At 36.6% G+C, this 14,164-nt stretch overlaps 1 protein-coding gene across 1 annotated transcript; it reads right to left on the bottom strand.

Moving 5' to 3' along the window:
* Window positions 1-16: 16 nt before the first annotated feature.
* LOC139969805 (uridine 5'-monophosphate synthase-like) lies at window positions 17-14,164 on the bottom strand. Its single transcript, XM_071975086.1, has 12 exons — window positions 14,010-14,164; window positions 10,987-11,196; window positions 9,445-9,543; window positions 7,752-7,913; window positions 7,486-7,589; window positions 6,361-6,505; window positions 5,901-6,032; window positions 5,120-5,253; window positions 4,648-4,862; window positions 4,382-4,480; window positions 3,750-3,862; window positions 17-3,341 (listed from the first exon to the last, which is right to left on the bottom strand). Exons 2-12 carry the CDS (start codon window positions 11,134-11,136, stop codon window positions 3,249-3,251), a joined length of 1,446 nt encoding a protein of 481 aa, XP_071831187.1. The 5' UTR covers window positions 11,137-11,196; window positions 14,010-14,164; the 3' UTR covers window positions 17-3,248.

Below are 14,164 nucleotides of genomic sequence, written 5' to 3'. Positions count from 1 at the left end.
TACTGATTTTTTAAACTGTCATATTTATGTATTATTTTCTGTCAAAAATTTGGAAGACATTTGAGTCATTTACACAAAATAAAACATAACATATGAAGAACAAGACCTTTCAGAAGATGGAATGTTTGATTTAATAAGAGTTTTATATGCTTTTCAACGAATATGTCACACTTATTATGGGATGGATATGTCATTAGCTAACATCATCTTGAAGAATGTTGATAAGATCATAAGAATAAATGTAGAATTGTCCATTCAAAACTTATGTCATGAAAATTTTCCTACTGAAAAAGATATATGTGTAGGTTTAACACAATTCTTAAATCATAACAACTAGTTGGCCTTCCATGATCAGAATCATCATAATGACACAGTTCTATGATAATCAAAAGTACTGCCTTGCCTTCTTCTTTCCATGTTATAGAGTAACATTTTTGTCAGAGCAAAGGAAACTTATGAAGACAAGTTAATTTGGCTTTCTCAAAATCTTGATCAATCCACTTGGCTCGAGTTTGCACTTTATCTTCAAATCCGTAACACAGCACACTTTAATACTCAAAATGCTGATATTGCGGATTGGGTCATAATGTTTACGACATTTGATTTTGAGCTACTGACTTGCATATAGCATTAAATAAGTGCTTTTTAAGTACTCACAAATGAATCACGTGGCTAACAAACTCCAATCATTTTTCTTTCATTCCTTTAAGTCCTTCATTCATTATTTGAAAGGATACTTGATTATAATCAAGCTAATAAGTTACGTTGTCATTGGCTGTTGGTTCATGGGCTGTGCCACTTACTAAATTATGTTGAGCCCTGTAAATGGCAACTAACTGTCCTTCATAGCTAGATATAGCTAGATATAGCAAGATAAAAGCAAATTCAAGCAAAGAAAACTCAAGTATTACCTTTTTAAATAATAGTACAAACCACCCACGCTGAGTTGTTATTTTTGTATATTTAAAAAAAAAAAAATTTTTTTAAGGGTCCAGACATGAAAAGTTTCTACTTACTTCTGGTTCCATTATAGCATCCTTTGCACTTTGTTTATTGTTACTTCATCATAATTTGAGTAAATTACTCATTTGACTCTGTTATTGTTTATATGTATATATATATATGATAAGTGGAAAATAAACCTGAAATTACACTCAATAACAGTCCCTTTAGTACTTTTCCAAAATATATAGAGCTAGGCCAATTATTTGTATTAGAAACAGCTTTCAATGCTATGCATTAATGTGAAAAATGTCAAATGATAGCACCACTTGCATCTAAGTCATTTTATTTGTATAAAGGGTCTAAGGGGAGGGGAGTCCCCTCCCCAATATCAGTGTACATTTTGTTGCACCCATAAAATATTCCTGCCTTGTTGCCCCCCCCCCCCTTCCCAGATGGCGTAAACTCGTGCCACCAATGCTAAACAAATATTTACATATACTTGAAACCCAGTAGCACTTGAACTTTTCATTCTGCCACCAGAAGATCTTCTAAAACTATCAAAGACTCCTATAGAGACAACTTCCTGCTTTGGTATTAGCAATAAAAACCATATGAAATTAATCCAAATTTCCTCAAAAAAATACAGCTACTGCATCATTGAAAGAATGAAGGTAAAAATAAGATTACCAATGTAAATTTGCAGTGTTCTAATTTTTGGCATTTCAAAAACAAATTACCCTGTTTTTCACTCTTTGAAAGAATTTTTTTTTTCTTTCCTTTTTTGTCTTAAAACAGACTTTTAAAAAAAAAAACAATTCAATCTTTTGGAACATTAAGTGAAATCTTCAAAAACAGACCTCATTCCAGAAATATTTAGTTTCTCACTCCATATTTCACGATCTCTCCACAAATTTAACATCCCGCCTAAAATTTCCAGGTATATGGATATAAGATGCTACTGTTCTCTTTATTGGAGATCTTTTGTAGAGCACAGCATGTTCAAGACTCCTGCAGGTATTGTCTTTGCACAGAGAAGCAAGAATCATACCGCTATTACTCACCCAGCCCTACCTCCATCCCCCAATGTACCTAGCCCTTTCCCTACCCTCTCCCTTTCCACAACTCCAACCCAATCCACAACTCCATGAAACAAGAAAAACATTTGATTATGTTAAGTTCTAGCTCTATCTCCATGTTGATTTAAATGCATCTGGAAACAAGTTGATGTTAAAAATCATTAGAAAAGCTGAATAGTTCCTTTTCTCATATTATAATAGGGATAAATTCAACGGATTTGAGAGAGCAATCTTTAAGACGACTCCTCACGAAAGGATACTTTTAGAGATCAAAAACGTTATGCTGAATACTTTCATAACCAGCCATTAGCATATTATAGCACACTAGTTTACGCTCATAGACTTGACGACCATGACTTAATACTTGCATTCACGTACAAATCAAGTTACAAAGATTATTTGCATACAAAAAAAAACAAAATGATTAAGGGCAACAATCCTGATATCATTCTTCCCTTGAGTTATGTAAGTGACACATGTTTACAATTGTCACATTCTAAGCAACTGAAGGTTATCACTGTAAATCTCCTAGTCCTAGATTTGTTTTCGATATCAACACATCCAAAAATTCACACAAGGCAGATATTAAATCGATGAATTAAGTATATATTTAAAATCAGGTCCAGACAGTCATTTTGCTGATCTGATCTGGTAGTCTGATCTAGAAGTCTGATCCGGTAGTCTGATCTGTTATCTGGTGAATGAAACTTCTATAACACTTGCGGAATTATCGCAAATATTGCAAATTATTGCAAACAGGGTAGCATTTGTATTTTAAACCCAAACCTTCTTAAAGAGCTAAGCCAATCAACCATTGTGGCACCATAAACAAACTTCTAAATATATCAAAATTAGAAAACCACTCTACTATCATGTTTACTCCTGCTGTGCCAAGGAATAAGCACCTCCATTCTCCCCCAAAAAATATTGAGTACAAAAACAAACAAAAATTATATAAATATGTGCAGAATTTTGACCCGACTTGTCCGTGATTTGGTTTTGAATGGACTCTATTTTCATATTTACTTCTACTTTGCCAAGTAATCAGCATCCACATTCCCCAAAATACATTGAGTATTATAATTATAAACCAAAGAAACACAGAACTTGATTTGTAATGTGGCTTTATTTAATAAAATGTGGAAAGAATAAAGTGGGTAAACTGGGTGGCTATATTGATGAAGTTGCATAAAGAAACTGTTTTTGTTTTGCTTTCAATTCTCTGTCTTAATCTTTATCTTTTCTTCTGAACATCCGAGCACAGTAAGCTTGGTAACCTACTTTCTTGTAATTGGCAGCAGCCCCGACTCGATTGGAAGCCTGTTGAGGTAAAAACAATATTGAAGAAGGTAGAGATAGAATCATGACGTCTCAACTTAAGAATTCAACAAACGGAAAAACCGAACTAGTTTGTTTGGTTCAAGTTTCAAAATATTTAAAATTTTCAGTCACAAGAAGTTTGAAGTTATTTACAAAACATAGAAAAAATGTAATGTTTATGTGATGTATGCAGTGTGTATCAGGGTGTCTCCTTTATCTTTTAATCTCCTTTCCCCCACCCCCCCACCATTTTCCCCACTTTGTTTTTTTGCTTGTACCTCCTTCCTTTGCCTTTTTTCCTTTCTTTATCTTGTTATCATATTTTAGTCTAATTACTAGTTATAATTTTTCTTATTGTACTTATCCTCCTCCTTTTGATATCATTCACTCCCTTTTCAAGCACTTTACCTCATAAATATCTCTGCCAACAATAATGATGTCACTTCCTTTTTCCACGATGGCTTGCTGCGGGGTCACATACTGTTGACCCAACGTTCCTGACCCAGGTACCAACTTCACACCTAGAAAAGAAGAGTGTTTGAATTCCTAAAGCCAGAATTTGCATTGAATTTGATGTACAATTTTTTTTGGAGGGTGGGGGGGTTCATTCTTACTGCCACTAATAACACAAATTTTTTTAGTTTTCTAAAATCTCACACTTTTGTAATCCATTTAAACCTGTTCAACTTTTACTTCAACTTGCAGAAACTTGCTTGCATATGATTATCACTAACAGGACCAAGTGTCAGATTGAGTATTCACTACTTAGCTAAATATCTTAGAGGGGGAAAAAAAGCCATAAGGCTGCTTGGCAGATCTGCAGGGATTCTAGATAGATATGTCTTTTCAACTATTTCTCAACAAATGGGCAATTGCTATATAACAAACTTTTTAATTACAAAACTTGGAATAGGATACTATTTTTTTACCAAACAAGTGCACTTTTTATTTATGTCAAGGTTTTTCATAACACTATGGGTGGTGGGGGGGGGAAGAATGTTGGCCCAGGCCCCCACAGTTCCCCAGGTTGAATTGCTTACCTGGTGTCATGTGGATCATGTATGGCTTAGCACTGACCGCTGACTGGCTGATGAAACCGATTACAAAGTCTGACATTTCTTCTGCCATCTTAACCGCAGCTAGAAAATAAAAATTGTAAGGGTACTGTGTTAACCTATTGTGGTGATTATACAAGACCTTTTCAGGTCATAGACTTTGTTTACCTATGAAACAAACAAAACTTGTGGAGAATCCTGTATCCCAGAGGCTTAAATATTCACAAAACTCAAACTTTTGTGAAACTCACCTGCTGTGTATTGTCCCGTTGCTAGGTTACCCTTTGAGCTCATCTCTGCAATCAGAAGACAACCTCTCTGCTTGCCAGTAGCAGCTTCCTTGAGCCCTTCGACCACCCCGTGACCTGGGACCGGATGAGCGTTGACGATGTCAGCCCATTCTACAATCTTATGCACACCCGCTCGATACTGGTGTTTCACAGTTCCTCCGATGTCTGCAAATTTTCTAAAAAGTCAAAGTGATACCAATATTTAATTTAATTTGCTGCAGCTAATATTTCAGAGTATTTTTCAACTGTAGTTGGGGTTCTCAAATAATTTTCTATTAGGGCCAGAGAGAAACATTGATTGATCAAAATCACACTATACCTTGATTAAGCTATGTGCAGGGTAGTAGGTTAGTAGGATACTGGTAAAAAAAAAAGACTTTAAAAGAAAGTTTAAAACCAACTAAAAATTCATCACGATAGATGGGACCCCTACCTGTCTTCGAAAATGAGATAGCGGTGTTTCACTGCCAGGGCCTTTAACTTGGTGACGACATCGGAAGAAAAGTTTTTCAGGATGTCAATATGGGTCTTGAAGATACATATGTGAGGGCCTAGCACATCTGCGAGCTGCAAACAGAATGAGGAGATGTCGGCAAATTAAACTTTACATTTATAATCTATTTTATTGTATCCTCTCACCCTTGAACAAGAGTAATATTCAAGTTGTTGGCTTCTTGTAAGAGCATCATAAAAAAAAAACACATTCAATATCTTGAAAATACAATACGGATCCTTAGAAGACCAGACTAGTTGTTTGATTGGAATAAGCTTCAGTATCAGTGCAAACAGAATTCCCCTTGGTATGGAATATGCGTACACGGCTCTATGCATGAGTACTCATCTGGTATCAACATCTATACTAGTTTTCCAATATTCCCTGAGAATGCATACCAGTACAAATCCAAGAGGAAAATGTAGGGGGACAGAATACAGATATGAGTACAGACTCAATTCAAGTCTGTAAAACACCAACGTCTAGTCTAGTTATGCAACACTTTAATGGCAGGTCTGAACATCTAGCTAAAGTTTTTTGCACATTAAATTCTTGGCCAAACTTATTTGCATTGACATCACATGATTTGCATCTTATTAACATCTAATGATTTGCATCTCATTAACATCTCATCTAAGCATTGTGGCTTAATAGAAATGTTGCTTAATTGCCTAATTTTTCCACAAAGGGTTGATTTGTATGCATCAGCTGGTAAAGTTACCTTCAGAAATTCTTCGGCGTCCGTCACGTCCGCGGCGAAAGCCAAATTCGTCTGTTTCTCCTCGATCAGGTTCAGCAGCTTACGAGCGACTGGATTCTTGCAGAGTTTAGCTCTCTCTGCATAAGTGAGTACCTATTACAAATGACATAGGAGAGAAAACTTGATGTAGGAGGAGAAAATGAAAGCAAGTAGAGGAGAAAAACATGATTTTTTCACATGAAAATTTTTCAGAACTTTTTTCAACATTTTTTCAAACTGGTCATTTTGGGTCGCAGGAGGAGAATGATGGATCTGAGTTGGCCAGATGACAAAGAGAGGACACTGCTAAAAGTTACTGGAACATGCTAGATGTGGTACAAAACAGAATGCTTTCTTGAAATGGGACACACTACTGGTTACTGCTGATTGGTTACCTCTCTTACAATCAATGTTGCTATGGTGATGATGCAGTTAGTCTTACCTCAGGAGATATCTTTCTTGGAGTAAAGATAGACTTTGACTCAAACTGGTTGCCGTCGATGAATTCTTCAACCTCTCTCTTCATTGGTAACTTGATCTTCTCATGCTGGACTAAAACATCTAGGACTTTTCGGATCGTGAAGGCACTGTTATTTTAGAGAAAGTGAAAATGGTCATACAGAGTCTTGCGAAAGAAGTGCTAGCTTTTCTATCCATTCATGTAATGAACCTTATGATTAAATCACATGGACAGAATCAGGCATGATTACACCTTTGTGATGAATCTATATAATGAAGTCCTGGCTAATTTAGCTTAATTAGTGATCTACATAAACAGAGTCAAGCTAAGTGAGTCATTCACCCATGTAATGAACCTACAAGTCCAGACTAAGAACTGTAACTTTTTAAGTTAAACTTAAGCAAAAGAAGCCAAGCTAAGAGACCCAAGAACTATAAACACAGAAATAAAATCAATCCACTGAAGAAGTGACATTAGGCACTGTGTAGGATGCTGAGGGGGCTGCAGCCTCATGCAGCCAGGCTGTGTAGGATGTTGAGGGAGCTGTGTAGTGTGCGCAGGGGTTTGCAGCTCCTGCAAGTGGGCTGTGTATGATGTAATCATTTCTTCCGTGCAGTTTCACACAATAAGCACTTCTGGTCAGCTGAGATAACCTCAATTGTTCCATATTGATTCAAGCCTTGCTGCAGAGGATATTGCAGCTCCCCCAGCTTACCTTATCAACACAATGGCCTAATGCATGGACACAGGGTAAAGTGACTCAAGCACTTAAACCTACATTAATAGGAATCTGACTGATTGATGAATGAGATTATGGCCAGCTGATTCAATGATCGATTACTTAAATGGGGTCGTTGCTTACCTACTCATTCTATCATCTATATATGAGAGGAATTTTTTCGGCCAAATGATTTCCAGTTATCTGTTACATGAATTGAATATCTATTGGCCAACTAATTCCAATCATCTACTGGGTGACTTTTAAGTCCATGGATAATGGATTCTAAAAGTAGGCTGTTCACAATGACAATAATGATGGGTACCATATCCTGAAATTCAATTAATTTTGTGTAAAATTTCCCATATTTAGCACTAACTTGTTGATACCTTTCAGTTTTAATTCCATGTTGCTGCAGTCTTGCTGACCCTCCCTGGCATCTATCCAGGAGAACTACAGCATCGGTGACCTTTAACCCCACAGCAACCAAAGACTGTAATTGAAGAAATCAAGTTTAGACGAGTTGTCTGTGAATGACATCACAAATTATCTAACAATGTACAATATACCTGAATACAATAATTAATCAATTTCAGAAGTTTTTAGCACACCAACGAAACAGCCTGAGATTTCAGCAATTACCGAAATAATTTACCTCTGATGTCTCAAAAATACTGGATCCACTGGTGACAATGTCTTCCACGACCAGACATTTATCTCCTTTTTCAAAATGTCCTTCTATCATCTTTGCTGTGCCGTAGTCCTTCGCCTCTTTTCTACGGATTAACATTGGCTTTCTGTGCTCCACGGACATCAACTGTAAAATGGCAGATGAGTAGGAAATATTGGAACACCAAATGTATGTTTATTGTTACCCTCTTTCCTCATAATTACAAAATATTCTCTTCACTCATGTTCATGTATGAGGATGGGTTTCTTTATTAATGGTTGTATCAATTCCAAATTCCCAAGCCATACTGGCCTGGGTGTTTACTAGCAATGATCCTTATCTGTCTCTAATTGATCTACCGAACCTAATGAATGAGGCATATTTCAGAACTGCATCCCCTTACTCCACATCTGGGACTACTTCCTCCTGCCTAGTCCCAACCCATCAACCAATCAGAACTTTAACTATTCCTTACTGAAGTTTAAATCCAGATACATCCACTTTTTTTGTAATTTTCTTCGGATAGAGAATCTTCTCTGATCTTAATTTTGTAATATCTATGAAACCCTGTTGATTGAATGATTATTCTTTCATTAATTTCTTCCTAACTTCTTTGTATCTTCTGTATGTCCTTTGTATTTAGACTTTCTTCTCTGTATATTATGTATGTCTTTTGACTGTATTTGGTTTATCCTCAAACATGCTCCATCCTCTTCTACTAATATAATATCAATTTCCTTTCAATATTTACAATTTTATTGTATGAAACATACTTTAATTGAACCGAAACTGATTACCCTAGAGACCATTGTCCTCCAAGGTAGGCTACTATGACAAGTCAAAAACTTTAAAATCTTTCAAATTATTTTTATGGCCAACTACAGTAGCTACTGAAAACACTTAAATGCTGTATTCCCTCAAGGTTACATAAATCTAAGACAAGTAAATGGAATGCTGAACATCGTTATATACAGTTTTTATGGTCCATTCCCCCTGAATGACAAAACTAAGTCTATATGATATATCAATGCATTGCACTGCACACACACATGTACAGTATAGTGGCAAGTTAAGAAGATATTCTATGAATGAATTGTCCATGTGGAATACATCCCATTACCTCCATTCCTTCCCCAATTTTCCTCTTTCCCAGATTGATAATATATTCTCCCATCATTTGCATTACTCTTTAAGATATAAATACTTCCCCTTCTTTCTCATCTGGTCCCTACATCCCCTCTCCTGAGTAACTAATTGTATTCCAATAATTGAATGAAAAGTACACCTACACTTGCAATATCAAACATTTCTTGGTACATTTGTAATAAATATATGCCTCTCCAACTCCCCCCCCCCACACTCACACATCCAACCTCCCCCCCCCCATCATATTCCTCATAATTTCCATCCTTCAACAACAAGTTACAGCCAAACTTTTTAGTTATTGTACGAAGAGTTTACATTTTTATTGCAAATGAAAGCTTTGAACACTGTAGCCACCAGGCATATCAACCCCCTCCCCTCATCCTTCGTTACCTCACCTTACCTCCCTGCGTATCTTCCCACCCCTCAATAATTTCTGCCCTCATCTTCTCTCTCACCCTATCACATCCCCCCCCCCCCTCTTATGAATAATAACAAATTATGATCTATCATTTGAATGACAGTGTCCACTTACAGTTGCAATTGGAAGAGCTGTGTAAGGCACTCCACAAATTGAATCAAACTTTGCATCCATTTTCTCTGCAATGTTCCACAATACTTCTGATACTTCTTTCTATAGAACATAATCAGTTATTAGACAAAATAACATTAGTTAAATAACATTCCTAACAGAATGGGGAAAATACAAAACAAAAGGTACACTTTCATTTCCTTGAGTAAACACTTTTATTTGAGAAAGTTGATCCAACTAGAAAGAAGAATATTTGGCAGAATATATTAATTTTGGGTTTTAAAGTGACATATCCTTTGAGCAAAACAGGGTACAAGGTTCTCGATAACCTGAATAGGCTACTCAAAACACTTTGTTCAACATTTTTAGGATCACAATGGAACAAAAAGTTTATGAACACTGTAATAATAGCTGAAATGTTTTCATCCTATCATGGAATAAAATGACAAAGAGGAATGCAATACCTGCGTTTCACTTCCTACTTGAAAGGTGAGAGGTTTCCCCTCTGAAATTTAACACCCTCTTAAAGCAAAGGCACATGTATGAAGTTGAATAGAAGGACATGATAATTTAGAGACTTATCTTGTGGCAGGATGGGTCCTAGAACCATTCTGATATATATGGATATCAATGGTAACAGTCCATTAAACAAGTTCTCAACATATTGTTCCAACACAATTGTTTGAGTACTTAGCTTTCAGGGTACAATTGAATGTTTAAACTTTGTATCTAGCAGTTTCGGGCTCTGAACTTGGTTTCTTACAAAATACAAGGTTCCTGTCTGCAAACACTGCTGTACATCCTAGCACTTGTATAGCAATTTGCCTATTTTGCATAGCTTTCTGCGATGCAATACCAGACTGATTAGAACTTAAAAAATAACAGAATTTACTATTTGGGTTGTCATATGGAGAAGAAAAAAAAGTGGCTTTAAAATTTGCTCTAAAAGTTCTTTATATTTGTCATATATTGGAGGACAATATTACACTAGCATATATACTTTGAAGTCTAGTCCTATTATCAATATTGCACATATTTTGGGAACTTTATAAAATTATAATATTGAATGTATTCTACTTCCTGTTTATAATGATATGCTTCAAGGCTGGATCGGCCTAAATGCTTATAACATTTAACACTTTGCATTGACTAGCTTGAGAAAAACATTCAATGGGTCATAATTGTAATTTAGAAACCATTTTGTTTTTCCGAAGGCCACGTTTAAATCTTTTGTGGGCCCGAGCTTGTCCGGCAGACTACTTTACCTAATGAGAATGTCAGCCATATCAACACATCTGCCACTAAAGTAAAGGCCCTCAATGTATAACATGGCAAATTAACATCGATCAGAACTGACTGTTCTGGTGGTAGTATTTACATGTACTATAGTGACATAACTGAAAAAAGACATACTAAAGAATAAAGTTATCTATTTTACGATTACTTGTAAGTGTTTGCATGAAAACGGTCCACATTCAAAGATAAAAAACTGTAGACAGCATTGGGTCACTGCATATACTGTAGGTACAGTACATGCACACTTACCATAATTTCAGGATATGATACCATTACTCTCAGGTCAAAGTAAACTGGTGATTTTATGCCACTTTTCAGAGTAAATTCTCCAAACTTTACAGCTCCAGCATCAAACAGCTTCAGAATGAGATTGTCTGTGGTACTGTCATTCAACTCCATGTCTCATGCAGCTAAACGTCGGTTTGGTAGAAAGTAAAGAATCTTGTGCAAAATGGCTAGCTGTATATTGGAAATAAAATATTTATATCAATTCTCAAACCAATGATACATAGCTACCATCTAGATCTAGCTATAAGTTGTGTTTCATAATATTTAGGCATATCAATACACTTGACTATTGCAGCTAAAACATTGAAATTTCAGTGTTTTGAAGGTAATCTCTGACTTTCTGCCAAGTCCATTGAAGTAATTAGTCAAATCGAGTGATGTAATGTCTCAACAAATATACACCAGTTCTGGCAGACAGTCATTAGGAAAATTTGCCAACCCTGCTGATCTTCAAAACAGTTTTATAGACACAATCTCTTTACAATCAAGCCTGAAAATAAATCAGAAATCATCATTTTCAATATATTCAAAAGGCTAGAAACAACTAACTTTGATGGATTACCAGCCAAAAGTATAAGAATTAGACCTACAGTATAGCTAGCCTTAGGCTGATTACAGGATATGGTTAATATTCAGGATATGGATAGGACATGGATCCCTCACAGGATATGGTCAAAACAGTTTGCACTGGCACAGTGACAGTTCCACTCATGAAGTTCCACTCACTCTTTCCATTAGTTAAATTGGTATTGCTGTAGCACAACTAGTCACACTTCCACCCAAGCCTATGCTTACATATTGTTGTGTTTTCGTTGGCTGGCTTGATTAATTAGACATCTCAGGATAATTAGCAATAATCAGAAACACGATTAAGGTTTGATTCGACTCCGATTTATTGATATTTTGTCCGCGTTTCGAATATTTTCTTGTGTCAACAACTCCCAGAACGTGACTCCTGTCTGAACCAGCAAAGGTCCTTCCAGAAGCTTCGATCTGGGTCTCTTGACCAAATCACATGACATACATATTAATGAATAATTATGTATCAATAACCAATCACAATACTGAAGATTATCTTTGATTTTACCGAGAGGCATTGGAAATCCTCTACACAACAATATAAAAGGGTCTGTCTGGGGCAAAGTATCACTACCCAAGCCTAATGTATAGACCTATTATTAGCCTTTACACTGAATAACGGTAGCAATTCCTTGCCTAGACCTTAGTTAGCCCTATCCTACACACAGTCAGGGATTGATAACACTCAATCTTTAACTTTAAGGTAATATCAAAGCAAAATCACATGCAGTGTCAGGATATAGTCCTTACTCCTTTGAAAGTCATCAGGTTTTATACGAATGAAGAGCAATAATGCGGACCTGGTGTCTCAGACTTCACAGGCAGACTGCACTGATCTACGTATCTCATAGCAGACAAGCATGAGATCATGGGAACGTTGAGTGATTACACTAGTCAGGGTTAACTATCGTTCGTATTTTCTCGTCATGTTGTTATGATAGAACCAAATAATGGCACATGCGTTGGAGTCAACTTTTGCTAGATCTACTGTAATATCCAACTAATCAAATGCTATACAACAGTCAACACCGGTCACACTAAGTAGCGTCAACTCACGACAACTCACGACAACTCAAGACAACAGGTTTAAAATAACATCAAATAGCATCAAATACAATTGATGTTATCAGAGTATATCTGGAAACACGTTTAAAAGTGACTGGAACCAGCGTGCATACAGATCTTTCACGGGAAAAATGTTTTTGTCGTAAAAATCGCCAACTTTTTCCTAACGTTGAATTAGACGACGTGATGCTATTGCGCTTGCGCAATGCCATCGGACCGAACCTTTATAATATGGGTGGGTTTGTGCTAGGTTTGGAAAGTACCTTGTGTACAGTGTCGGTAAGGTGGGTTGTCGTAGTAATAAAGCACCAAAGTTTGGATAATTCCGCGTGTTGCGAAATTAAGTGCCAATGTTTCAAAAGTGCTTTTTTCAAACACTCTTCATCACTCTGCAATTAAATCCTATCACACAATCATGAATTAAAGCTTACCCTGAATATAACACGATCTGGTTAAACATAGGAATGGCTCTGTAAAAATGAATAAAAGACCATTCACAAAAAGTAGTAGTACTCACTGACACTAGTAGTAGTAGTAGTATAGTATAGTAACGAATGATTCTCATAAAAAGTAGTTAAGTAAAATTAGATGGCGCTCGTCGCCTTTTGCCAAGTTACCAGTGACGTGTGGGCACCATTCTCGATTGAAAAATTACACTTACCTGTAGTGTAATGGTTCGGTCCGATGTCATTGCGCAAGCGCAATGGCATCACGTCGTCCAATTCAACGTTAGAAAAAAGTTGGCGATTTTTACGACAAAAACATTTTTTCCCGTGAAAGATCTGTATGCACGCTGGTTCCAGTCAGTTTTAAACGTGTCTCCGGATATACTCTGATAACATCAATTGTATTTGATGTTATTTTAAACCTGTTGTCTTGAGTTGTCTTGAGTTGTCTTGAGTTGTCTTGAGTTGTCTTGAGTTGTCTTGAGTTGTCTTGAGTTGTCGTGAGTTGTCGTGAGTTGTCGTGAGTTGTCGTGAGTTGACGCTAATTAGTGTGACCCGTCAACACCAATGTTCAACAAAATGGCAGCAACCCATTGCGCCACACTGTACACTCCCATCTACGCAGACTGTTGGGTTGGCACTCTAAACTACGCCCACTGTTTGGTCTGCACTGAATTTGAGGTGCAGGTATTACGTTTACACCAATACCAAAACGTAAACAATCACTTTAGCTTAGGCCTATACATTGATTTAGTACATTACCACAGTATACGAGGCGCACGTGTAGGTCGGTGCCAGCATTCAAAGCTAAAAGTATGTCGTACAGTGTGAAATATCCAACGGTATTCGCATAAAACATTGATTACAACGCCCTTAGCATGCGCAAATACTTACATGCAGTCTTGATCACAAAGCCTTTCGCTAGGTATGCAACGAACCACTCATATGTTGCTGATAGTAGTTTTGTATTAAGCTATACAGAGACTGTCAGAGAGTCTAGTCTGTCTGCTGTCTGTATTAATTGTGTGGTCTGCTCAAACCACTGATGT

This window comes from Apostichopus japonicus, chromosome 7 (assembly GCF_037975245.1).
Source record: "Apostichopus japonicus isolate 1M-3 chromosome 7, ASM3797524v1, whole genome shotgun sequence".
Classification (NCBI taxonomy): domain Eukaryota; kingdom Metazoa; phylum Echinodermata; class Holothuroidea; order Aspidochirotida; family Stichopodidae; genus Apostichopus; species Apostichopus japonicus.
Note: the sequence above shows the minus strand (reverse complement) of the source record. Positions and strands in the feature narration are given on the sequence as shown.

Bases quoted from the DNA above. Each gene is read 5' to 3' on its own strand.
- LOC139969805 (XM_071975086.1), bottom strand. From the start codon at position 11,136: ATGGAGTTGAATGACAGTACCACAGACAATCTCATTCTGAAGCTGTTT. The intron at 4,481-4,647 runs GTGAGTTTCACA...TTTATTTTCTAG, and splicing joins AACGGGACAATACACAGCAG to CTGCGGTTAAGATGGCAGAA. The intron at 3,342-3,749 runs GTAAAGTGCTTG...TTACCTCAACAG, and splicing joins TTGGCAGAGATATTTATGAG to GCTTCCAATCGAGTCGGGGC.